At 39.8% G+C, this 27745-nt stretch overlaps 1 protein-coding gene across 4 annotated transcripts; it reads right to left on the bottom strand.

Annotated features, from left to right (window-relative positions):
• On the bottom strand, window positions 1-27025 carry ECI2 (enoyl-CoA delta isomerase 2). 4 transcript variants are annotated; one of them, XM_058832626.1, is made up of 12 exons: window positions 26868-26966; window positions 16339-16395; window positions 15661-15850; window positions 11718-11880; window positions 10357-10455; window positions 8476-8667; window positions 7595-7664; window positions 6128-6230; window positions 4450-4570; window positions 2258-2347; window positions 1298-1441; window positions 1-509 (listed from the first exon to the last, which is right to left on the bottom strand). In XM_058832626.1, exons 4-12 carry the CDS (start codon window positions 11823-11825, stop codon window positions 354-356), a joined length of 1083 nt encoding a protein of 360 aa, XP_058688609.1. In that variant the 5' UTR covers window positions 11826-11880; window positions 15661-15850; window positions 16339-16395; window positions 26868-26966; the 3' UTR covers window positions 1-353. The 4 variants fall into 4 exon arrangements, with proteins under 4 accessions (XP_058688609.1, XP_058688612.1, XP_058688611.1 ...); XM_058832629.1 differs by lacking the exon at window positions 26868-26966 and adding an exon at window positions 21664-21838; XM_058832628.1 differs by lacking the exon at window positions 16339-16395 and having other exon boundaries at window positions 26868-27001.
• Window positions 27026-27745: the final 720 nt, after the last annotated feature.

Genomic DNA, 27745 nt, shown 5'->3' with positions numbered 1-27745 from the left:
GTAATTAAATATTTCTATTTATTTTTTCATTAATACAGTGTTTCTTTCCTCACAGACAAATAAAAAGAACCATTCATAAGATATTTATTGAAGAGCTATTAAAACAGAACGCTATAGAAGCTCTTGCTTCTTTGGAAGACAATCTGCTTTAGTATTATTCAGAAACATTACTGATGCCTGTAGAATAATGAACCTTTTTCCCCAACCCAAATATCCATAATGGATCCAAGGCACATAACAGTGTATTAATGTTGGGAACCAGGTTTAACCTAGTACTCAGAGCAGAGGAAGCTTATTAATGATGAGGGCAGATTAGGCTACTGCCAGATGGTGAAATACTCTACTAGTGAAGATCAGAGTTTTGGCTTCCTCTGGAAGAAGCTGACAATAGCATTTATACATTCATCAGACAACCACCTCTCCGTCAGCACTTCACACTCTCTACTGTTGACTGCATGGAGCTTCTCCTTTTCCATACTTCGTAACAGCTGCTTGGACACTGCCAACGACTGGAGAAGAAAGAGAGGAACGTTAGAAAGGTAAGTTTTCTATACTTGAATGCTTCAGGAAATAATACAAAACCACACTGGAATCCTAACCCAACTGCATTAACATCAGTTCTCTTAGCTTTTGGTCCACCTTTTTGCTGGAAGTATTTATTGCATTTAAGTCCCCAGACTGCTAATTAGGTGGAGAGGGCTCATGGAAAGCAAACCAGCAGTCCCGTGAGTGCTCCTAATCAGAGCAGACGGGCAAAAGAAACAAAACCCATTCAACCGTCTGCAGTGTCAAATGCCACCCACATTATCAGCTGCTGGCACCGCCATCTCCCCCTGTCCAAGGTAACACAAGACCACCATGACTTCAGTAGTGCAAATCTTAAACTAGGGAGCAGGGACAGAGTTCAGCAAAAATTAAAGCCACACAGTGTCATCCTGATTACCCAGAGTGCACACACTATAATAATACTGCAGAACTAGTGGTAAGATTCTTAAATATAATCTATTGCAAAAATAAAAACCTAAGAGAAGCCACCTAAGGCACTCACAGAGACACTGCACAGGTGGATTAATCAGCCACTGCAACTCTGTGGACAGTGCACTGCCTTAGATGCAGACAGTAGAAAAGAAGGATCTGTTTCCCAGCAGCAGGGGGACAGATCTGTGCTTGAAGGAAAATATATTGAGCCTCATTACTTTGATTAAGGATGAAGTGAAACCAAGCGACAGGATAGGTTTGGCAGAAGAATTGGGAATGCTACAGGCTTACAAGGTGGAAGAAAATTAAAAATACTGACATTTTTGGGGAGGCTTGCATAAGCTTCTAATCTTGCCCAAACTTCCTTCTGAAAACTGCTGTCAGGGAAGACTTCAGTCACAAGTCCCTGGGCACAGGCTTCTGCTGCAGTCAGCTTTTTATTGAAAAGCAGCATCTCACTTGCCTGTATATGGAAAAAAAAAAAGTGTGATTCAACAAGACACAAGATTTGCGCTGTCTGAAAGAGAAGCTGCATGCTTCCACATAGTCATTTTACTCTCTTGCTTGTTAATATCTGCCTTCTGAAAAGAACACAGATTATTATTATTATTATTATTATTATTATTACTACTAAGGAACTTCCAGATACTGTCTACTTCAAAGGCCCTGCTCGAGCAGGATACTCAGTCCCATCATCCAGCCCATAATGAAGATGTTAAGCAAGTTTCACATCCAGAATCAATCCTTGGGCTTCATCACTAGGGACTGGCCTACAGTTCCTACTGTTCACTAGGACTGTACGTGTCTTTTTGAGCAGAGCTCCAGGGTTGCAGTCTGAAATTACCTCATCTTAAATGTGTTTGTTTACTTTTGCAGTGACTCCAGGATTTCTAGAACATGTACTGGCAGGCTGTGTCTCACTGAACAGACTACTCTTGGTACTTGGATTTCTATGAAGCACTTGTTTTGCTCTTTATAGATTTAAACCCTGCCCAAAAAAATACATATTAATAAATGAAATGTCAGGTAAGTATTTAAAACTACCCAGATTTTTTCTGTGGGATATCAAAAGAAGCAAAAAGGATTTTTGCTCTTCTGAGAAAAATTAATTGATTCTACTGTCTCTTTTTTTTTTTTTTTTACTATTATTTAGTTTCCTTATTTCTAGACTAGATAGAGAAATTAATAGTATGGACAGAAGACCACACTTGCTCTCACGGTCAGAGGATACCAACACACCAAGGTCAGATGATCCCACAGGCAGTGCAGACATTCTCACCTTGGCTAAGCCCATAATTTTTGGAAACAGGTAAGAGGAACATCCTTCTGGGCTCTGCCCAAGTTGACTAAATGGGCTGTGAAACGTAGCCTGGAAAAAAAGAAAAAGAACAAAATAAAGGAAACCTTACATCAGAGCATGGAACTGAAGTACTAGGATTTAATTTTAAATCTTCTACTGAGAGTTCACCAAACACATCTGAACTATTACCATAATTACCATATTATTACAATATTACCATATAATTACAATATTACTATAGGCTTCAAATACCATCTGGTAACATTGCTTCATCCTCTCAATGCACCTCAGAGCCAACTTTTTATAATTCCATTCCCACATCCAACAACCCTATTGATTAAGTTATATTATTTGAATACAGCACTTAGAGAAACTAACATGTATGTGCAAAATCTTTAGAGAAGGCCAATTCATATTTGCCTTAAAAGTTATTAAATACATATTCCAAATAACTTAGGAGGCAAAAAGCATTTTTGTCTTTCTGAAGGCACACCAAGTTTATTCTTCTGAAATATTCAAGTCACTGAATCTTCCTTCACCAAATTTTAAGCAAACCTAAAAAGAGCCTGTGCCAGAAATGCAGCAAGAAGTCATACAAAATAATACCATAATTACAAGTTAGAACTGAACAGTGAACAATCTGTTAGAACAGAGAACAATCATCTTTGAAAAGGCTTCAATAAACTTGAAGTTAATAGGAAAATTGTCACAAAGGATAATCTAAGTGAAAGGCTAGGTTAGATCCTATAGAAATCTTCCAAGAACTGTTACCAAGGGTTCAAGCAAAAGCTGTCCCAGTGCAGGTAGGAAGGTACTAGCAGACTCTAAATAATGAGCTTGCCATGGACCTTAAACACAAATATACAGAAAGTGAAAACTATGTCAGGCAACATGTATGCAACTAATACAAGCATGCAGAGATATAAAAAAACACAAGGCAAAATTCAGATGCATTTATCAATGATTATATATACAACCAGTAAAAGGAAGTTCAACCCATTCAAGAAAGGAGGATAATGTTAAGAGGACAAAACATTTTGTGCATGTTTGGATTAAACTTCAACTAAATCCATATTAACTCATGGCTATAAGGAGATGAAATGCTAAGGGGAAGTAACTAGAATTCCAAATAGTCTTAATAAAATTGAGAGTAATGAGTAAGAAGATACTACCAATGGACAAGCTAAAGTTTGTCCGGAAGAACTTAGTACGTAGCATGTGATATACAATAGGAAAAACTGTTTTTCTGGCAACTTTGCACTAAGAGATCCAGGTGTTAGATCAGATCACAAGTATGCAAATCAAATAACACAGTGGGATGTCAAATCAAAAATACAGCCTGAAGAATGTGGAGAGCTTCTCTGCTCCATTTCACGTCAGTAAGACAGGAGCTGGAGAGATGTGTCCAGCTTGTACCACTATGCTTAAAGCGACACAGAGCAAATGGAAGGAGTCCTGAGGAATGTGACTGTAAGCTACATGAGGAAAAGCTGAACAAATGGCAGCTGTTCAGCTCAAAAAAAAGGAAAAGACTGAGAAGGTAAACCTGAGATATATCTAACAGGCTAAATACACTGATGGCTAAAGTTATTCTAAGGGACAATGAATATAGATTTTTTTAAACTGAAGAACAAAAAAAAACAGGTTCACCCAGTAGCAAAAAAAGATCAGATGAGAGGGGTGAAAGAGGGAGAAGCCAATATTTTTCTAGTAAAAAAAGAGATCTGTGGGCCATAATTGACTGAATAAGTCATGCACATTATACAAGCATATATCAGGAGTGACACAGTCATCAATGATCTGTAATGAATTACTTCAGCCAGTTACTGAACTTGCATGCCATAATAAACTTCTCCCCCTTCACACCTAGATAGGGCCTTATAAATATTATTTCACACTAGCCTAGAAGAGGGGCTCTTAGAAAGAGCCTCTGCATTGGAATCAGTAACTTGATAAACATAACTACAGCACGGGAAATTCCACGCACATTAACTACCTGGCTGATTCACCCCTGTGCTGGTTATTAATATAGGCAGGTGTTCCTTGATGTGATAAAAGCCTTAAGACTTTTCTGAAGTGTTCTTTTCTTTCAGATTACCCCAAATCAAATAATATTTAATACAGAAAGAGGCTTTAAGACTGCGTTGGGATAGGCCATGTAAAGTACTTACCCTGTCAGAAGCGTAGACAAGGTCGCACAAACCAAGGACTGTTACACAGATTCCAATAGCTGGTCCATTTACCACTGCGATCAGTGGTTTAGGAAAATCAATAAAATGGCCCACAAACTCTCTAGAGAGAAGGGAAAGCAGAAGATGCAAGATGTAAGACACACATCTCAAGTCTTTTTCATCCAATATAAACAAACTGCAAAACACGTGATTAGACACTGCATACCAAAATCCATGGGCTAGATAGAAACTATGTAATGTATGGTTTTTGAGCCTTTCAGAAATGAATTCTGACAAAATAAGAACTAATTGAAAAAGCTGCATTTCCTTAGCAACATAAGAATCAAACATGTACATGTCAGCAGAGCTTTCCTAGCTCCTGTGATCAAGTTATGGAAGTGTTTTCCTCTTCAGCTACAGTTGCTGAATACAGCTCACTGACAAGAGCCCTCTGCCTACGCATCCATCCCAACTCCACCCATGGGATAGCAATTCCCTTCACAGACTCTGTTCTGCAGCGAAGCCCCAACAGCACCAACACTGTGATGTTACCACAACACAGAATTCCCTAGTGCCCTTCTGCACAGGTTTGAGAAACAGCATTTTGTTTCATCTGACAGCTGCTTCTCCATCCAAGAGGTGCAAAATGCATTCTCAAAAGAAAACGTTTTCCAAAAGAGAACAGTGTTGTAAGAACTCCATTCCTCTGCCATCTCTGTGCATTGGTTGTGGTGAAGCACTATGCCTGTGTAATAGTAACAGCCCAGGAAACACAGGCTTCTCCCAAGAGCAAGGTTAAAGAGCATAAGGCACAGGAGACCCTGGATTGTGCTGAACATCCTACAAAACACTGCAGGCTGGAACACTTGCCAAGTAAGAGTGAGTAACATCTTCACAACAGGCTCACACTGCATCACTGTCACTTTGAGGGGCAACTGTGATCCACAGACAGCCCACCCAAGTAAAAGCTGTAAAAACTGAGTACTTTACTTGCAGTTCATTTTTAAAACATAAACCAAAACCACTGATTTTCTGTGTATTTTAGCTTTTCCACCAGTTGCAAGTACCTAAGGAAACAATGCAATTTACAAGCATCTCTCAGATGCAATTACCACATACAGAAGTAAAAAAGACAAAATCTGCTTAAGTAAGGGAAAAGGAGACCCTTATGTGAGATGATATCCCTGATCTACTTTGCCTTAGAAAATAAATTAATTTAACAGGTCAATTAAAACTTAAAGGCAGAACGAAGATCCCAGAATTACTGGGCAATTTTGAACAAGCTCATTACACCTGTCTCTGTTCAAAGAAGTCTGCCAGTGAAGGTATTTTGGCTTTTCCTGCTAGTGTAAACACTGAAAAACCCCAACATTTTTTCATACAGTTAAAATAATGTCTTTGTCATTATAGCTGTATGTACTTTGGGAACTAATCAAGGAAATCAAGTCTTTAGCATCACTGTACTTCTAGTATTAATCTATTAATTTCATATAATTAATACCACTTCCTCCCAATTGATCTCTGTGTTTATGCACATGGTGAGCCCTTAGACACAGTCACCTAAATAGATGAATCGTAGCATAACTGGGTCTCTGGTGTTGTGTTTTCTAACAATGCCTGCAAATTATATTTTTCCCATTGCATTAACTTATGCATATATGAAAGCAAGATGTTCTACTTGAGTAATACTGCTCCATCTTTTGCCATCTTCTCCATTTCACCAGGCTGGACATTAGTGAAATTATTCAGATCATTTCCACTACTATAGTAGTCTCCATTTCCTGCAGAGAACACATAGGAGTAAATGCAGCAATGGTTTCTGAGTAGAAAAGAGAAGCTTTCATTTATTACATTTACAAAATAATTTCATCCCGAGTGTCTAATAACATTAAGTAATTGGAGGTATATTCTCAAAGTTTACACAATATCTTAAAGGATATCTAGGGTTTAAAAGTAAGTTTTCACTGTCAATTTCTTGAAAAAAACAATCAGTAAAAAGCCAAAGAACGTTAGTTGTGAAATATTTGATGGGGGAAATTAATTTTCTTTTTTTTTTTCTGTGATTGTAAGATGGAAAAATTATTTTATTTCTCTCCCTGCACACTCCCTCAGGGATTTTTTCTGTCAATTTGCAGCCCTTCAAACAATTAGATGTGAGAAACTTTTTTCTAAACAGCACAATGGAAATGTAAGTTGATGCATCTCCGTTCACCCACCTTCAAAAACGGATGAAGAAATTGAAAGTAGACAAAATAACCTATTTAACATGTAGTAGAGTTTCACATTTTTTATGATCTATTTAGAAAAAGGTGTAGCAGTCTAAGGATAAGACTGACAGCACTGCATTGACATCACTGTACTGGAAGATGGATTCTTCAGTAAAAAAACAGATAAGCTGGTGTTCAATCTGTAAGTCAGTTTGAGGCACCACCAAAAAAGCAAAAAGCATTTAAAAGCTGACTGCATGACTCAAGTGCCTAAATCTCCCTATATTCCATGAGGACATTCACAGCATGGGACCTACTTTACACTGCAGTGCTCTTATTCACAGTGTGAAAAGGAACAGAAAGGTTTTGCAGAGGTGTTTGCTGTTGACTCACAGCTATGTAATGTGTTGAACTTTTCAGCTTCAGTTGTGTGAATCACCTTTCTTATCCTGTAAGGGATGTGGTGCACAGTAACTGCTACAGACAGGACATCTAGCATCCTGGGAATGGGAACCAGGTGTTGGTAAAGCAGACAGTGGAGAAGAATTTGCAAGCCATTACCTCAGAGTAAACAGGTTCAAGCCCAAATTCACCTTGAATTCACACTACTTAGCTGCCAGCCAAAATTCAAGTTTTGGCTGATTTCCTAAAAAGCCGCTTTTCTGCAATGAGGATGGGCCAGACAGGTAGCTACTCAAAAGTAATAAAGCCCTTAGGAATATTCCATGTCCATCTACTCAGCTGAGAAAAATGTTTTGATGTAACAGCATGCTTTCTTAAGAATTTAAAATGCCCACTTGAAGAAAATTTGCCAAAACATTTTGGAAAATCTTTGGTCTATAACAAAGGAAAGAACTTCCTCACTTAATTTTACCTTAGTCTAAACACAGGTAGGTATTTCATGTCAGTACTATACCTTGGTACAATATAAAACATACCAGTAATAACTGCTATGGTAGAATCATTTTTTCCAGCTTCTTCAAGTGCTTTGATAATTTCTCTGTACATCTGCATAAAAGGAAAATCAACAAAGTATAAATGTGATGCTGCAAAAGAACATAAAGATGAGATTAACACTGACAACAAGGAACTCAAGAGACAGATTAACTATGATCCTTTTAAGTGCTGAAGAATTTGTCATGCACAGAAAGTTTGGTATTCCATGTGAAGTACTTCTGACCATAAAGACACATGCTTGCAATACTCAAACTTGCAGTGCAAATCTAAAGGACAACATAAAGTCCTTTGGAAAAACAAGCACTGATGTGAAACAGCTAATTTCAGGACAGCAGTTCAAGTGGACAAAATAACATACTAAAGAATTAGCAGCAGTGGGGTTAAGAAGACCCTGCTCTGGTATCTCTGCAGTTGTAAACCAGGATGATTGTGATGCTTCCAACAGAACAGACTTACTCATGAAGATAAGTGGGAAACAGAAGATCACCTACACATACATGCAGCAGTGCTGAGCCAAAGGCTGCACAAATGCTTTGTTATACCCAACACAGTAGCCAAATCTTTCATCCAAACACAGGCCAGTCTTCCTGCAGTTTGCCATTTTAATTTAGTGTAGACCATAATCCTACATTAAGTTTGAAAGGAATCAAGAGACACAGAAAAGCCTAATCTGTAAAATTTTAGCTGAATGATTTCATGTTGTACTGGATATTTATTCCTTAGGCTGTTTTTGATCCCTCACAAAGTTCAGACCACCATGCTTCAGTCAGTTCTGTTGAACCTGTAGTAAGTACTCTAAAGATTAAAGTAGCTTGTCCAGAAAGAAAAAAAATCATTAATCCTCCCAAGTTAATTTGATTACCTGATGGTTGATGGCATTTTTCCTATCAGGTCGGTTAAACATTATCTTTGTGATATTGTTTTTGGTAGTTACTATTAAAGTTTCATAGCCATCATGTCTGCCCTCTTCTGGAGAAGCCTCTTTCTTCTGGCTAGCAGATTCTGCAGAGACCAGACTTGAGACAAGTTCAGCATATTTCTGTCTGGCATCATCCTGCATTAAAAGAAATTAAAAAATAGGGAAGAAAAAAAAAAGGGGGGAAAAAAACTTAAAAAAAGTAAGAATAAAATAACACACACAAGATTTGAAAAGCTGAAATTGAAATTAGAGTACTAATAAAATGGGTACCTGGGTGGAGGGGAAGGGAAGGTGAGTGCTTCAGGAAAAAAGAAAATTAAAATCTCTGTTATAACATATTCCAGTTAGGGGGGAGAGATAGGGAACACGTTGTATTTGAGCACTGCAGAACATGCTTCAAGTCACCTTAAAGGCAGCACCAATAGATATATAAAATAAAAGTGCATAGATGTTGGGACGATGACATTTATTTTGCTGGAAGAGTGCCCCAATCCATGATTAAGATTACCAGAAAGACCTTTGTCATATTCCCAGCATTTACACATTTCTATGGATCCTTTGTTTCTGCTTTCCAGTCAGACATTTCTCCAACAGAAGTTTTTATTTTAGAATATGTGTTGCTGAAAATAAGAGCACTGAAATGGATCTTATGGCATTTTAAAATTGCTTGAAGACAATAGTTTTCATTTAGCACTAACATGACACACAGAAGCCGAAAGAATCCTGTCTCCCTATTTCTAAAGTAAGCAGTAATTTAAAAGAATTTTCAGTATTTGGTTGTTACAATTTATTGGCTTGAAAGTGGCTTTGAACAATTTTATAATCCATAATGAGCAGCACATGAAATTGTCTATCCACTCTCCACTCTAACTTGAGGAGCCAATTCTTTTCCTTAAGTATTTCTTGACTAGTCCTAAAAGCTGCAGGGCCATCTCAAAAATAAAACCACAAACTAAACAAAAGATCAAAATGTACCCCAAGAAACCCAAAGCAGAACAATATCTTATATTCATGAAATTATGCAAGCGTGTTTTCTTTAAGAAAAAAAAAAGAAAAATACAAAACCCCTCCTCTATATTAAAGAATCTTTTTGACTGAGCTCAGCAACTACTACTGAGCAGCAGGCCTAATGCAGCACTGAAACAGCTGATTTGAAAATCTTATTTCCTTCATTTAATAGCAGCTGAGAAAACCACAGCAGCTCTATGCAGTCAGATTTACTAAAGCCTGCATGAAAAAGGAATGCTTATATACCTCTGCATCTTTATTCTCCCTGCTTGCTTCACTTGACTTCTCTAAAGGTTATGAAAGATACCAAAAATATCAAGATATATTGAGAAAGCAGGAATGAACAGAGGCTCTCAATACACCAATTTTTTTAGTATTGTTGGTTTTTAGTCAACAGCATAAGGGACTGACTTTTTTTAATGGCAAACTTATGAATATGCTGAATTCAGAGATTTGTGTTTTGTTGTAAGAACTGAGAATATTTCTTAACATCTTTCTTAAAGAAAAGAGAAGAATGGACCATAACACAAAAAACCCACTATTTTCATCAGAAGTCACTGCATAAGATCTCTTACACAGATACAAGCTGGCAGTAATAATGTAGAACTAGGCTTACACACTAAAAAAAAATAAAAATCTCCTAACACTGAAGCAGTGAAGTGATTGAGGAATACAGTAGGAAACATTTTGATGGCTGAAGCAGAGATGCTCAACTAGCATGTAATATTTTTAGTCATCAGCTATTCATTTAAAGACCAGGCACTTAAAGACAGAGTAATCTACGAAGTATCTAAGTCAAATTATGGGTTTTGTCACCTGAGACAAATTGCCAAGAGAGTTCCATGCATCCCACTTGGCTTTCTTGACAAAGTCCAGCATACCTGGTTTTGGAGCATTGCAGGGACCTTCAGTAGCCTGAAAAGAGAGAGAAACAGACATTTAAGCTTTTAATGAGAGTTCAGATGATCTGGTAGAAAAGATGATGACTGTTTTGAATACTTACCTGATCAGGATACAGAATTCAACTATGAGAGAGAAGGAATACTGGTTGGATAATATTCTGACAGTTTACATACCATGAGGTTTTCAGTGTCTGCTATTTCTAATATTGCATTGGGCTTCCAGAAGCACCTACTCAGTATGAGAGACTGGTTTCCAAAACACCCATGCATGTTAAGTTCTCCTGCCTCAATGTTAGAATCTTCTAAACTTGTTAGCTGTGTGAAGAGACCATTGAATAGGATCTATTAATTTGGATCTTACTTCAAAGTTGGCCCTGCTATGAGCAAGGGCACTGGACAAGCTGAACTGCAAGAGTCTGAACTATCCTCAAGTATTCTATGATCCGTTTTCCTGAAGAAAAATAAACTATTGGAAAGAAATATTTCAAGTGGGAGGCAGGAAAGAAAGAAGAAAGAATACATTTATGAGCTCAGTACTATTAATAAAGCTACCTGGAACCATCAGCTGTCTTTAAGGTTTTTTTAAATGTGTTACTGATTGCCTTCCTCAACATAATAAGCCACAGCCTGTAGTGACCCTGCAGTCAATCCAGATCCACAAATACTTCCTGAAATACCAGTACAAGCCCTGCTATGGATATAAAGCTATTTCTGCAAAGGTCTCCTTTCATACTGTGATAAAGAATGACCTTCACTCGAACTGCAGAAGGACAGTTCCTTGAATTCAAAATAAACAAACAAAAAACCCCAAACAAAACCTACAATGATCATACTAAAAAAAAAAAAAAGGAAAAACCCCCACCAGAAATCAACTTCGAAATGTCAGCACCATTATATCTACAGTCATCTGGGCCTATAACATAAGAAATTTAAGAGGAAGCATTCAGCCTACTCTTTTTTTCCTAGGCATAAGCCATTTTCCAAAGCTGAATCAATATTCGTATATGGAAGGCGTCACACAATGGATGTAATTTTGCTTTCTTTCTTTGAATAAAGGTTTCTACTCAAAGCATGTAAAAAACAGGTTTGGCTTCCCTTAGAATTTAGGCATTTTAAGGGGCTGACATTTCAGGAACACAATTTGAGCATGTAAAATGAAGAGCCTGTTAACACACAATACATTTGAACAGCCTGTATTCTAAATAAATTTTACAGGCCTATCCCCTCAGGTTATAAATGCTCTTTACCAAACAAAGTAAGTCAAGTCAAGCCTACCTGTTTAAACAGGGCATAGAGTTTCAACTTAGTTTCATTCCCAGGATCCTTTTTCAAAAGCTTCAGCTGCTCTTGAGCCTTTTGGAAGTCCTTCTGGCTGACCTGCATGGTGGCTGCAGTCACGTGCAGGTGAATCGCTGGAATGCAAACAGCTTGTGTTGGCCTGAGGGTAAGTGGGGAAAAAAAAATCCCATTATTTGATTTTTGTGAAAGACTAGAGGAGAAACAAACACAGTTTTTTAAGACATTTAAAGTAAATGTGAAACATTACATACAACACTAATCAAAATAACAACAACAAGAAAGATATTACAAGTCACAAGAAAGTTGCTTTAGAAGTTTGCTTTTGCTGTGATATAATTTACCTTTGGAAATTTTTTATTTTTATTAATTATTTAAATCTCATCCCCTTATAGTCAGTGCCTTGAATAATGCATTTAGTTCTGGGCCTCTCACTGCAGGACAGACATTTTGGTGCTGGAATGTATCCAGAGAAGGGAACAAAGCTGGCAGAGAGTCTGGAGCACAAATCCTATGAGGAGCAGCTGAGGGAGCTGGGGTTTTTTAGCCTGGAGAAAAGGCTGCTCAGAGGGACCTTGTCACTCTCTAAAGCTGTCTAAAAGGAGAATGTAGCCAGGTGGGGGTCAGTGTCTTCTCACAAGTAACAACTGACAGGATGAGAGGAAATAGCTTCAAGTTGCACCAGTGGCAAAGAAAATCTTCCTAAAATCCAGATGGGTGGTCAGGTATTGGAAGAGGCTGCCCAGGGACATGGTGGAGTCACCATGCCAGGAGGTATTTAAAAGATGTGTCTATGTGACATCTGGGGACATGGTTTAGTGGTGGACTTAGCAATACTGGGTTAATGACTGGATTTGAAGATCTCATTTGAAGGTCCTTTGAAACCTAAATGTTTCTATGATTAGCAGCTTTTTATGTCCATGAATTAAGATGAGCATGCAGCCTGTCCGCTCTTCATGATCTTTTCAAGTGTGTGTGCTTCTAGCTAGAAACATTTAAATTTGGAAGTCTGGTTCTCCCTTCAGGGCAGAAAAAGTAAAGACTAATTTCAAAATGTACTTCAGAAAAGGACTGTCAGTAAAGCAACTTGTAGATGCTTGAGAAAAAACAAGGCAGTCAAAATATTCTAGGAGAACAACTTCCCACCAGCACAAGGCAGTTCCATTAAACTTCCCCCAAAAGTAGCAAACCTAACCCAATTCTGTAATACTTTGTAAAATCAGGTTTACTTCAGTAAAGTTTGGGATCAAAAGCCAAGAAGTCTTGCAATTTTTATTTATCAAGAGGGCAAAAGCATGTTGTTACAGCTTTTTTTGTTGTTGTTAAATTGCAATATACGTTAAGCATTTTTACTATTTTTAAAATGTTGGCAGTTAATGTATCAACCTTCCTTCTCTATTCTAGTAAAAAGAAAAAAGGCCCAACTTTCCCTATTCTAACTTACAGACACACTTGTCATGTTAGAACATCATATATGATAGATTTTATAATCAGTCTCATTTGAAAAATTAATGAGTATCTCAAATGGAGACTGACAATGTTTAATCAATTTAATATTAATCTTTCAGTTACAAGACAATAATTTAAAAATCATGGAAATTTTGCCTTTTTATATACACCTAATGAGAATTTAAAATATGTTCTACTGCCTACCTCAAGAATATCCTCATTGCTCTTATTTCTTAAAGAAAATGTATTTTCTGCTGAAAGCCTAAAAGTTGCAGGCAGAAAGTGTGAAGAATGTGAACTGCTTCCCATCAATTTTATTCCTCTTTCATTTTATGTAGATAGATGATGTAAATATATTTGTAAGGCCTATCGGTTTAATGTCCTATTACAGCCCTTCTTCTAAGTTCTGATATTTTGGAGATACCAAGTTTGAATGACAGACATGGAAAAAATATTTTTTGTTATATACAGAATTTCTTTCAAAGTGAAAGGATTTCAAAATTTGCTTCAAAATCTTATGCTAGTAGCAGGAAACCTATCTGAATAATACAAAATGGAATAGGCTATCAAAAAAGGTTTCAGGAACAGAAAGTCCTTCTACTTAAGCTGATCAACTTAAAGCTTCTATTAAGATAGCAGGTCACCCAGACAAACACAGGGTTAACAACCCTCACTGTAACCAACATTAAAGCTGGTGTGTGCAGATGACTCTGTCAAAGTTTATTAAGCTAAAATATTATATTTTTAAAATATAATATATTTTAATATATTGTAAAATAAAATATTAAAATATATCCCCCTTAAATAGCTGGAAGGTTATTTAGCCAACTTGTCGACTCCATTTTCAGCATTAAAAAAATAGCTTCAACAGGAAAAAATGCACTTAAATGGATAGAAGATTTTTAACTGCATCTCTTTCATTAGTCTGTCCTGGAGTCCCAGAACATGACAGTTTCAGTTCCTATTCTCTAATGTGTTTTAAAGTCACATTTACAGGAAGAAGAAATGAGAATGAAGGAAAAGTAGTTGTTTTGGTCTGGCTTTTTTTTTCCTTCCAACTTTGCTAGCCATCTTTGGAATTACTGGAATGCTACTGTCCACAAGATGTTCTGCATATCTACTACAAATTTTCTTGTCAGTCTAAGCAGTGACTGAGGTAGATGCCATGTTTAAAAATGGAGAGTTGGATTTACACCATGTTTGAAAATCTGGACTTCAGCCTGGCTGTGGTCAGTGTCATAAAAAGGCTTTAATAATCTATTTTATATACAATTTGGTAATGATCATAAATTAACAAAAGTTGAGGATGAGCAGCTGAAGAGAGGAGGATGCCATAGCTGCTGGTCTGAAGGTATGTACACACATATTTATGGTTAAGGTTGGTTTGGTTTTAGTTTCTTAGCACTAAGCAGGTTACACTTCTCTTCCTTATTAAGGAATGCAAAGTAGACAAGTTAGAAGATGATGAGAAAACTATTAGGTGAATCAAAAACTTTGGCTGGGGAAAAGTGGAATGATCTTCCAGGCTCAGAGGAACTTTGCTGCTTGGTTATATTCACTTTTTGATTCTTAGTTAAATGTTTTGGGTGAAACTGTTACCTATCCACTTCAAATACTTAATCTTTCATTCTTATTTTCCTCATTACCCACTGATTTGTAATAGGAAATTGTGCAACTTAGGTGTTTATTGAAGTCTGCTTATAAGAAAAGGCCTTTTATCTTTCATTCTTCTTTGCTGCTTGTAGCTCAATTCTCTGCAGGACATTGATGATTCACCCCATTCCTTATGCCTTCTGATTTCTACAGACGTTTCCTACACATCGGAGATGCTCATCAATTCTCGATATGCTAAGGCTAAGCTGATTACTATGATTTCTCTATTAAAGTAACAACAAATGATGAAAACACAAAGGAAAAATTAAGTTATTTCACAATTAATTCATCTTGGGCAGGACTTCATTCTTCAGAGGCACACACAAGCAGCAGTAAGAAATCTCCTTGATCCCAAGTAGACCACACAGAGGGAGGAGATCACGCGACACCTCTCAGCACACACAGCAGCGCTGCCACCTCTGGCCTGCAGAGTGGTGCCATGCCAGTCCCAAGGACAGAGGAACACGAGCGGCTGCAGCAGTACAGTGTGCAACAACTTGCTCCCTCCATCTGCTGCTCCCTTGCTGTGACACTGAGTCCTTCCTAGTCACTCACTGAGCAAATCCATGCCCCACTTTAGTGGCCACACAAGACTTTGCGGAAGCCACGCAAGGCAGGCAGAGAGCCCGGAACCTGATGTACAAGCTTTAAATCCAACCAGAAAAAACAGCTTAGGAAAGGCAATCAAAAACCCCTCTGTATTTCTCTTTCTCATCTACTCACTGCAACAAAGCTAAACAATTTCCTTCAAAAAGCTGCCTGTTTATTATCCTGCACCCTGTGGGCAATCAGCTGCCACTGCCCCACTACTACAAATTACCTTTGCTGTAGCGGCACCCACAGAACAGTGGTGAGGGCTGGGCAACCTCCCCCAACTGGGTAAAATTCCAGCTCCCACCAGAGAGACAGAAGTAAGAGGAGTCACAACTTGGCAGTGCAGTCAAAGTCCATGACAAATGCCTGCGCTCTCCTGCAAGACCAGTCACTGGGGACTTCGCAAGTTGCACGCTCTGAAAAAAGAAATAAATCCTGGGCATCACTGTCTGAACCTGAAACATTCAGGCTGACAATCATTTCGTATTTATTCCCTGGGTTCAGACATTTCTTTGTTGCCATTCAGTCATTCAGGATATCCTGGAGGCTTATCATTCATCCTATTCACTCTACCTGTTCACTTAAATGTCTTCTTTCCCAATAAACATCCAAAGATCTCTTCAGTTTAGGACTGTAATTACACTGAAAGTTATTTCACTCTGTTTCTGTTATTCACAAAAAGATTGCAAAGCCTGTTAAAGGCAGGCCACTCCTGCCTATTTCTGTCACTTGCATAAGGACTTTAAAGTAATTTAAAATGCCCACATTTTGTAAAATACTGACTGCTCACTTTCTAACTTTTAAAGCAACATAGCAGTTTCCTCATAAAATTAACCAGAAGTCAAAAGATCTCTTTGCACAGGAAACATCAGACACATTCAGCAAAAGAAAGGGATGGATATACCTGAAATTCATCTTCTATTTACTTAGTACAAGTTTTCTTTTAAACATTAGTAGATCCCTGGGAAATAAAGCACATAGAAAATCCTATTAGGATTAAAAGCAGCGGGTGGTGCTAGATATACATGGGTTTAAAACTCTTGATAGAAATGGAAACTGCTCATTTTACATTATTTTAAGTAGCTTTAGGGAGACAAGCAAGAAAAAGAACAGGAAGCGTTGTTAGACAGAAGCAAGAAGCACATTAAACTGTCACTTGGAGGAATCCTGCAACATCTTTTGTCCACTATGTGTAATACTTCAGATCATGTGTACAACATCCCTTCTTTGCCATGATCACTGTCTCAAGGTGCTGTCATTTTTTCCGTTGCTCTTTCCACACGTTCCTCATGCAGAACAGCAAAGGGCACAGTAACCACCCCTTGCCATTTCCCCCACAGAGTTTTACAGCATCATAAAGCGCCACTATTTCCGCTCATCTTCTTTCCATCTTAAAAGAAAATGAAATGAAATACTGGTTTGCTACTGCTATTTAAAGAGTTTTATGTGTTGGGTTTTGTTGAATTTTTTAGTTACAACTCAAAGCAATCAATTCCCACAAACCTCAAAGTTCTCAGTGTTTGGTTATAACCAAAAGCAAGCTTCTGATTGCACGCCTCTCCTGAATCCCTGAAAAGAAGAGACAGAACATTTCCCAGACCAGCCCACACCTGATTTGCAGGTGCCAGCCAGACCTCCAATTTTTCTACAAGGTTCAGGAGCCTAAAACCTATCCCAAGAGCTTCTCCTGCTCCAGCACCAGCAAGTGCTGCTTTTTGAGGCTGCTGTGAAGTCACACGGGAGGAGAGCAACCAAATGAGACCTCCTTGCTCCCTGTCCTCCTGCTGTGGGGACACATCCATCCACAGCGAGGAACCACGTGTGCTCCCTGCCAAGGTCACTGGGGCAGTCCTTGCCTGCTGGTGCCTGGACAGTACCATTCCAACCAGTTTCAGGCTTCATTCCCCTTCTTTCAGCAGTATTTCTCTCACTTTGATACTCCCTTAAAATCATCCTGATTTTTCTCCCTGGAGGGGAAGAGGGATCTGGAGAAGGAACAGCAACTTTGGATCATTAGTTCAGCTACATCAAGGGGTGCAGGAGCAGAGCTGGTGGGACAGCTTGTCATGGCTGGAAATTGTAGCAACTGTTAAGAAATGAGGAGGGTGAGGGGAATAGAAACCTGTATTTAAACTACAACCACGAGAAAATGAATGAACTATCTGAAAAAGAAAATTTAACCTGATACATCAACTCCTCTCATTTCCACCCCCCCCAAGACTTCATATCAGAATCTCTAACAAGATTAAATAAAGTTTAATTACCAAATAATGACAATGAGCAAAGCATTAGCAGTACCACGCTTCCTTGGTAACCAGGAAAATAATATTTATCATTTTCCATATTTACATGCAGTATTTTCTGGATGCAGTAAATTTAAAGTTGTACTTCACTTAGTTTTGCTGACAAGAGGAAGCTATTGTCCATGCTGTTAACATAAAAATGATTAGAGAATTTTAATCTGCAGGTTCCCCAGGTTCACATTCATCATGCCATTGGTTACATTCTACTGAAACCAAACAGATAATTATGTAACGTTAAGGACTCATAAATTTTTTACATAGCCCAAGCACTTATACAGCAATGTAGGAGCTTTCCCCATACTGCTTAAAGTGGAGAGGGCTCATTTCTGCTGTATCTCTCCAATTATTCTCCCCACACAAGCCACCTAGACCTGAGCAAGGAAAAAAGAAGAGGCACCTGAAAATGCTAAAGCAAACTGAGCATCCTGTGACATGTATGGAACACTCATTGTTCCTTTGCTGCTGGGGAAAAAAAAAAAAAAAAAAAGAGCTATGGAGAGTGTAGATCATAAATCTACAGATAAATTTTGGGTAGTTTCTTCTGGCTGTAGAAGAAAAGCAAACCCTTCTTTCTTTATGCCACCTTTTTTTGGGAACAGGCTGTTCCCAAAGAAATTCAGATAATTTAACTATACACACTTCTCACCATATACTTTTTTCAGATTGTCTTTTTTTTTTCTTTTCTTGCTACTGAATTACTTTGTCATGTGTGCCTATCAAATCAATGATGCCTGCTGCCGCTGTTTGACTTTTAGCTGCAAAGCACTCTTCCTTTAAGTTGTATAGACAGATTTTCTTACAAATAGGAGTTGTGTAGTAGGCAGTGACATTATAATATTAAAAGAAACCTCAGCTTGACAATTTTTACATTAATGAAGGCAAATTGCTTCAGGTTTTTATTACTAGATCCGTCCTTTCAAGTTTCTTCTCTTATACTGGAAAATGTGGAGTAACCACTAGGAGAAGGGAGGTGGTGAGCAAGTGGCTGCATGGTATTCCAGCTGGGATTAAACCACAACAGTCCTTTTTGATGCCCAGTGTGGGGCACAAAGGATTAAGGTAACAACAGATCTTATCACAGCATGTTAGAGAACAAATTTGTTACAAGCATTTAATAAATTATTTTAATAGTTGCTGACTAAAATGCTGTTTTCTGTTTGCTCAGAGTTCCTGCACATGTGCTTACCGTCCCTGTTCCATCCTTGGGGTCTTATCAGCATCGAAGTTATTCTCTAGAAATCAATGCATTTGGTTCATCCGGGGAAATACTAAGTTTTATTAACCATGGCAACACCATGAAGGAGTTGATGACTCAGTCAACAGAACTTCAGCCTTTCTAAAAGAATTCCTAAGATGTAAGGAAACTATCCCTTCCTGTTCCGCCAGCACAGCCCCTGGCAGTACCTCACTATACCGCAGCATGGCGTAACTAAAATTTATTACTATTAGGCAATAAAAATGTTTCTAGTGTTCTCATATTTCCAATGTATCTAACTAGTAGAAAACATCAGTTCAAATGCTCTATAAACAATTTACTTACTGCTACTTGAAAAACAGAAAGAAATAAGCTTATCAGCTTTTACTATTTTACACTCCTACACTGTTTTGACATATAAAAACTAGAGGATAATTATGTGTCTGTTGGCAAATTGAAGTGCTGAATCACTGTTGTTTAGTGCAAGTGGCTCAGCTGTGCTTGATAGTTTCTTTTTCAATATTATAGAATAGCTAAGAATGAAGGTTCTAGATTACCATTCACTGAAATATGAAATGGTCTGACCTTTCTGCTCTGTACATGCACAGCTTTAATTTATTTATGCTCTCATCACAGCTGCTGGGAGGGACACTAGGATCATCTCCTGAAATCTCCACAATCTCTCTTTCCAGTAGACTTAAGTTGACTGGACATGGTGAATGAATAAAACATGAGAGAACCTTCTGTATATGCTCAGCCCATGTAAGACATCTCTAAAAGCGGGAGATTTACAGAGATATCCTTTGAAGAACATTCCAAAGTTAAAAATAAGAACTTTAGCAGAAAAAATATAGAGCTGCAATACTCATACGTGTGACATTTGCTGAGAATCACTGAGAGTTTATTGCACCATTTGGAGAGCAGCAAACTCAAATACATTCCTTACACACCCTTATCCAAGGTGGCTTAACAAAAAGTTATGAACAAATACTCAAAATCATTTTGCTGCTAATGGAGAAAGGAAAAAGCCATTTTGATTTGGCTTGCAGGGACAAATCTTGTTGGCTGTATGGAAAGCAAGAAAATGTAGACTTTACTATTAATGGCTTATGGCAAACATAGGTAGGTTTCTTGACATGGATACAAGCAGCTCCTGCAGCTCCCACCCACATCAGAATACCCACTGACACTCCTCACAATGCAGCTGAATTAGTGAAAGGAAACAAAAATTTTGTCTGAGGCTTTCTTTCTTTCCCGAATCCATGACACCTAGATACAACAGGGGTGGACAAAAAGAATACTGAACAAATCAGTAACAAAGCAGTATTTGCCAATGGCTTATTCTGCCCAAATCTAGATCTCTTTCAGACACCTTAGAATTAAACACTTTAGGTCTAAACACAAAGTAGCACACTGCTCTTGGTTTTGTCAGTATTTCCAGCACCCACAATCAAACAGACCAACAGGCTGTCTTTAAAGACCTGGGGCAATTTACTCAACAAAAATCTGATAATCTGAAATGGAAATACACACACACCAAGGGACTTCACGTCATGTCTTACGGAGACAGTGTAAAAAGCTTAAATTATAGCATTTAGAAGACTGCACCTAAAGCAGCAGCTCCCAAGACAGAGATCAGAGAATTTTGTTGAATTGTGTCAGTTAAAAGTGGGAATGCAACACAGGCAGAGTCAAACTGGCTTCTGCTGTCATTGTAGAGATCGTGAAGAATTATTGATCTGGGAAAGAGGTGGACAACCCATATAACTTGGTGTTGAGGGTTAGGTGGGAATTTTTACCCATTATGTGCTGGGAAACCTAACTACCGGTACTTAAGGGTGCTCACAAAAGACAAAGAGTGGCCGGGCTCAGGGTGGCGGGGGAAGGGGACAGAAAAAGGAGGGTGGGGACAGTTTTTAGCTGGCTTTTTCCTCGGCTTCGGGAAAGAAGGACGTTCGTGCGCTAGGTCGCGGAGCTGCTTCTTCTCCTTCTCCCCTCTTGGTTGGTGGCCTCGCACTCCCTGTCCTGCCAGGCATCGCCGTGGAGCTGCTGATACACCTCATCCACCAGCCCAGGATCTCAGCTCATCCCTGCTGTTCCAGCTGACTGTTTCCTCGGAGCCCTGCAGGAGCACCGGGACTGACTGCCCGAGGGGTTTGTGAAAACAAAGCCTCTCCTCCATCCCGTCTCAGCCGAGAAAGCTGTCCCGGGGTCCCTGGTTCTGTTTTCTTGTTATTGCTGTAGTTATTGTTTGTTTGTTTACCTAGTTATACTAGTAAAGAACTGTTATTCCTATCCCCAGATCTCTGCCTGAAAGCCCGCTTGATTTCGAAATTATAATAATTCGGAGGGAGGGGGTCTACATTCTTTCATCCCAAGGGAGGCTCCTGCTCTCCCCAGCAGACACCTGTCTTCTAGAACCGAGACACTTGGAAGTTCTTTCTCCAAATAAAAGTGTGTTTCATCTGGCACCGTACTGGCAATTATGAAAATCAACACAAAACCAAACAGATTCTTTTGTTTCAGAAGCAGGCTGACTATACTGACATGTTTGAAGCAGTAAGCATTTTACCAGCATGTGTATCATGGTATGAAATGACAGCATATTTGAAATTAAAAATTTACCCTGTTTAATGGTTAGCTTCTAAGAACCAAATTATTCAAGAATTATTTGCCATTCTATAAACTATATACCCCTTATACCAGAAAAAATATTATCAGAACACCTTACCAGAAAAACAGTAGCCACTCTTTTGGAGGGCCAAAGAACCAGCAAAGAATCCATACAGCACAGTATTTCTGATCCTCAATAAATAATTTTTATTCACATTTAAGAATGGAATCTCTTCTAATCAACACTGGTGAGGCCACACCTGGATTACTGCATCCAGTCCTGAGTTCCACAGTACAAGAGACACGGTCATGCTGGAAAGAGACCAGAAAGATGGAGCATCTCACAGGTGAAAGAAATCCTAGAGAACTGGGATTGTTCAGAAAGCTGTGTTCCATGACAACCCAGCCTCAGGGCTTCCAGACACCTTGGCTTGATATTGGCTATGAACTGTGAAATCCACCTCAATTACATAAAGCTTGCTGCTTTGGATTACATTTTGCTGATTTTAACTGCTGTGTGTATTTCCATTCAACACAGTTTAAGAGTGTGCCCACATAAGGACCTAAGTTTATGGAGACACTTTTCTGGAAAACTATCCAATCATCTCATCATTACCTTTTGTCTTTTAAATTGTATTGGTAAAACCAGCATGAGCAAACAAGATGTAGCAACCCCTGCAATTAACATGAGTATTTGCAGAGAAAGCCTCTCATTAGGAGATTTAGTTGTTCATTTTGCTGTTCATTCTTGTGACTATTTAAGGCAAATATTCAAAGCACAGTGTAAACTATGTTTCAGAATCCTGGCCCTTAAAGAAAAGGGGAATTTCAAGATCCATTGGTGGTATGAAGAGTCTTTCTGAAAGACTCTGAAAGTTACGTTACAAATGCTAGGGGAAGCTGATTTTAGCAGTATTTTGCAAAAACTTACTGCAAAAGTCAAATGGCACAATGTTTCAATAAAGGAAAGAAGGTAGTTTCTTCAATATAAGAAACAAACAAAAAAAAATATTACTACTTAAAAGGTAAGGAAAGTATGATGAGCTCTCTAAACTTCCTACTGACTTGCACCAAGACAGAAAAGACTAGGGAAAAGATCAGGGAAAAAATAGGTTTAAAATAAAGGCAAATATGTGCTCTGCTTGCTTTGCTGGTGGCCCACATAACCCAGATTAAAAAAACCAACTAGAACTACAGATCTGACCTGCCAAAGGTAAGTTTGCAAAGAAGATAAGCATGGTTATCTTGAGCAAGAGCAGCAGAGCAGAGTACCTGAGCACTACAGAATCCAGCACAAGCCAAGGACAGCTGATGAATGGAAATCTGTCACAGAAAAAGATGTTGGTTGATAGGGAATAGCAAAGAGCTGAGCAAGGTGCACAAGTGCAGTCTGAAACACAGCACCGAGGCACAACTTTCAGAGAGTCAGAAACCAAAATGCAAGAGCCTGTGTAAGACAGGGAGTAAAAAACATACTCCACAGGGCTTCCCTGGTGTAGGATCAGGATTTGTGTTTTGTACTGTGGATAAGACACAACCCTTATATGTGGACACATTTCCATGTCAGTAAGCCAGGATGAATTCCCATTCAGCTGCTAGTGGGTGGGGAAGTTGGCAGACAGATATTTGGGAGGCTACAGGGCACCTGCTGCCTACACCTCCCTGAGGTCAGGGGAGAAACAAGACCCACATTGCCTACATCTGGGGAAAAGTTTCAGGCATAAAAGCAACTTCTACTGCCAGCACCAGAAGAGCTATTACTTGAGAGCAACACTACAAAAATCCATTCTTCCTCCTTGTAAAGGGAATTGGATTAAGGATGACAGCAGGCAGCAGGAAAAAAAAAAGGAAAGCTACTACAATACAGAACTAGGGCCTGGTAGGGGGAAAGTGAGTGAAAAGGCAATAGTGCCCTTTTTGCTCAGCCAGATGAGAACACCAGAACAAAGCTCCTAAAAGAAACAGAATGGAATAGGGGATACCATTAGACTTAGACTAATCACCTCCAGGATGGCAGTAGCCTCAAAGAGGTTTTCCACAAGGCAAGGCTTACATGCCCTCTGGGTGTGCTGGTATCCACAGTTCTCCTCAAATGCAGGAAACTTTACTGCATGTCTGTAGCAGTGAAAAAATGTAAAATGTATTTATGTGCTCTTCACATATTAAAAAGAAGCAAACAAAAACCTGTGATGCAGGTGATACATCATTAACACAATCAAGAAGTCTTTTCAGGGGATGACCTGGAATACTGAGCTGCTTCTAATTGAAGAAGGCCCCTGAGCACACTCGTTTGACGAAGCAAGACATAATCTCTCAGCTGCAAGAGATCAGTTCTTCCTCTGCCCTCAGTGGAGCAGCTCCCTCATTAAAAGCAGAGTTTCATGCCAAAGCCACACTTCTAGGCCCTAAAGACCCATGACTTTACATCTGACTGGCTTAGTGGGAGGCAAGGCAGAAAAGAGCCATAGCTCTTTTCTGTGGGTCTATAGGTCTGCAGTCAGAGACAGGTAAAGGAAAAGATGAAAGGGTTATAACATCCTGTTTTGCCATAAATATATTAAAGTGTGCTTGATATAATGACCAACAAATGCAACTGCACTACCAAGTAAAGAGTAAGCAATTCAGGGAGCAGGATCAATTAACTCCCAGGCAGAAGTACAAGAAGGCTGCAGAGACTGAATAAGAACTGTTGTGTATTGTGCTGGAACACCTGAGCTCCTGCCATGTGGGCGGGCTGTAAACATCCAGATGTTTTGTCATGAGATGATGAGGGGATGACAAGAGGAGATTTGGAATGCTGTTCAAGAGGCAGATGGAAGTGAACTTGAACTCTAAAGGCTTCTGCCTCCCAAGCTGAAAACCAGATACTGTAGTAGAGATTTACTGTGAGCAGGAAGTATTCCAGGCACAGGGAGAGACCAACAAGGCTACAGAAGCAAGGAGAAGCCAACAATGTAAGAGAAAATTAACTGGATTTCAATTTACTTTACTTAAAGACCAGCCTTTAATAGTGCTCCTATGAAAAAGGCTTTTCTGAGAAATAAAAGAGTAGCTCATGGGAAATTGGTCTTTGAAAAGATGTGACCTCCTTTAAAGTTGCTGAAATACGTGTACCAAGGAACACACTAGGAAGTTTGGGTGTGATTGTTACTGTCTTGGCTTGACCAGGAGAGTGCTCTTGGAGAAAGTGTCTGAGCTGCTGCCAACTCCACTCTCCCGAGTTGTGCTTGGCACATACAAGTCAGATCCCTTCTAGACTACACAAAACTGGGAGATGTCCTCCAGCCACTGACAGGCATTCAGTGCTGGGATCGCACTGCAAAGCCCAAAGGAAACCCCCAAAACAAGGACAGCACAGGTGGACGTTTCCCAGCAGCAAGCATTCGGTGCCCAGTGGTCTAGCCTGCCCTAAGTGCAGATATGGCTTCACAGCAGTGGTGTTGTGGGGCCTCCAGCCCCAAAGACCTGAATGCAAACACCATCAAATGCATACAGCCCCAGTAAGACTCTTCTGAATGTGCATTTGCATCAGCACCCCCCTCCTCAGACCAATTTAAACATTTCAGCTTGAAATATTGTATATTGCAACAGGGAAGGACAAGAAGAGCCTGTGGAACCCACAATTCCATATCTGAAAGAATTATGTCTTGCTTAGAAAAACAAACAAACCAAAACAAAGCAAGAGCAATTCTTGCATTTTGCCTTTGTATTTGTACAAGTCTTTCTCTTTCAGTGGTCCAAGGATATGACTCTTTTTTTCCAAGTTTAGACTGCAAAAAATGCTTCCTAAGTTCACTGGCACAGCAATGTTGCCAGTGTCTTTGATAAAATTCTGCTTGCATACTGCTAATACAGAAAATAAAGCTCACCCTTGTGGTGCTCCAGCATTAGAAAAACTGCACTGTTTTTCTTTATTATATCTGATTAAATACTAAAACCATGAATCCATTATTAATGCTGATTTATGAACTGCTGTCTCATATAGAAACTTGCTATTTCAAAAGCATCTGACTCCACAGCCTAATGATGATCAGCAGGCAAGTCTCTCATGTGTTTTCCCAATCTAATACTGCTTTCCCTCGCTCTCATTTTAACAACTTAGATACATTAAACTCATATTATTTAGCTGAGAAAGCTTGCCTAGGGATTTTTTTTAAATGAGGGAAGAAGTCACACAATTCTCTTTGTTTCTCCTTCTGTCTTATGATGTTCATGTACATACTTAAATGATTTCATACAATGCTTTGGGTGAAAAATACTACAGTTTAATGCATAAATGTCTTACAGTCTTCTGGTTAAGATGCACTCATGCCTAACAGACATACTTGGATAATTGAGAAAAAGCATTTCACTTAAGAAAGTGTGCATTATAACAGTCAAATCTGAATACTGTTAAAAATCAGAGTATCACTCATCTTTACATCTATTGGTATGACAATGTCTGCTTCACTATTCTATTTAGAAACTTGTTTACCAAGTATACTTAACACATCTTGCTTTTTCTTGAGTATTAAGCTATTTTTGATTGGAAGAGGAAATTCTATGAATTGGCATACTTTGTGATTCTTATTCATATACAACCATTTTACTGACACTTTATTTGGAAACAGCTTAAAAGCAATATGTAATAAATAGAGGTGTGGGAGATGCTGTGTGATTATTTGGAAATCCAGAAAAGTCTTAGCAAGAAGACCTAATCAGCTGGACACACAATTAAGCTTGGTTTTGTCAAGGCCAGGCTGGATGGGGCTCTGAAAAACCTGGTCCAGTGGAAGGTGTCCCTGCCCTGGCAGTGAAGTTGGAATTAGATGAACTTTAAGTTCCCTTCTTACCCAAACCATCCATGATTATATGGTCTATGGGCCTGTTAAATACAGAAAACAAGAAAAGGCCCAAACACACACTCTTTTACACATTTCAGTGCGGTTTTGGATACCTCACCTCCAGTCTAACCAACAATTTTTCTGGCGCTGAAATATCCCCTCAGCAAGGCATCAAACACAGGGTTCCCAGTCCCACGCTGTGTTCAAACACTTAAAGGCGGTGGGTAAGGCCAGAGGGGTCCCCAACTTTAGCAGGAAGCGACGTCCCCTGTTTTGGGGATGAGAGCGGCGGCCGGCCCGGTGTCTAACGCCGGGGCCATCCGGGGAACGCCAGCCCGGCTCATGCAGCGGCACGGGCAGGGCAGCACCTGCTCTGCACGCCAAGCCCCGGCGGGAGCCAGCTGGGGCTGCCCAGCCCCCGGCACGGACACCCCCGGCCCGAGCCTGCCCGCCCCCGTGAAGGGCTCCACCGGGCAGCCCCGGAGCGATCGGCACTCACCTTGTCCCGCAGGGCGACCGCCAGCACAGCCTCCGGACGAAGGTCAGGGCCAGGGACGCCATAACCAGGGGAAAAGCAGGCGGGAGGCGGGAGGAGACAGAAAACCCCGCCCCGCCGGGCCCTCAGCCGGGCGGTGGCAGCCGCCCGCCCCCGCCCGGGGATGGAGCCGCCTCCATGGCCGCGGAGAGGGCGGCCTGAGGGCGGGGCTGGGGCAGATCCCCGTCCTGTCGGTAAAAGCAGGCGGGCACTGCCGTATGTAGCAGTGCTCCGTAGTTATGCCCCGGAGCCACAGATTCGTCTGAAATCACCGGCTCCAAGTTACAACCCAACACCACTTTGTCAGCTAGACCATGGCACCAGGTGAACTGGCTGAACTTAGTGCAGTTGTTTCTTGAACGCCTCCAGGAATGGTGACGCCACCACCTCCCTGCACAGCCCATTCCAGTGTCTTCACTTTTTCCGTGAACAAGTTCTTCATAATGTTCAACCTGAAGCTTTCCTGGTGCAGCTTGAGGCTACATCCTCTCATGCTGTCACTCGTTGCCTGGGAGAAGAAGCCAATACAACTTTCAGGAAGTTGTAGAGAGTGATAAGGTCACCCTTGAGTCTCCTCCTCTCTAGGCTAAACAACTCTAGCTCCCAAAGTACTGATAATAAATGATGGAGAGCAGCTTAGTGAGCCAGCTCCCCTAGGACCCTTGGAAAAATCCCATCCGGTCCCTTAAACTTGGGAGTGTCTAAAGATGCTTTAGGAGCTGATCAGGACCTTAAACTCACTGACAGCAAGAGTAACAAGAAGACCAGGCAGTTCCACATGCTGCAAATTCTGCAGGGTGAGAAATGGAACCAGCTGTGGTGCAAACCTGGTGGTCGGCCAA

Source organism: Poecile atricapillus, chromosome 2, assembly GCF_030490865.1.
Source record: "Poecile atricapillus isolate bPoeAtr1 chromosome 2, bPoeAtr1.hap1, whole genome shotgun sequence".
NCBI lineage: Eukaryota > Metazoa > Chordata > Aves > Passeriformes > Paridae > Poecile > Poecile atricapillus.
Note: the sequence above shows the minus strand (reverse complement) of the source record. Positions and strands in the feature narration are given on the sequence as shown.

Excerpts from the sequence above, each read along its gene's own strand:
- ECI2 (XM_058832625.1), bottom strand. The coding sequence starts at position 26,929 with ATGGCGTCCCTGGCCCTGACCTTCGTCCGGAGGCTGTGCTGGCGGTCG. Across the intron at positions 11,881-26,867 it reads CGGTCGCCCTGCGGGACAAG|GCCAACACAAGCTGTTTGCA; the intron begins GTGAGTGCCGAT and ends ACTTACCCTCAG. Across the intron at positions 7,665-8,475 it reads AAAATGCCATCAACCATCAG|ATGTACAGAGAAATTATCAA; the intron begins GTAATCAAATTA and ends CCTTTTATGCAG.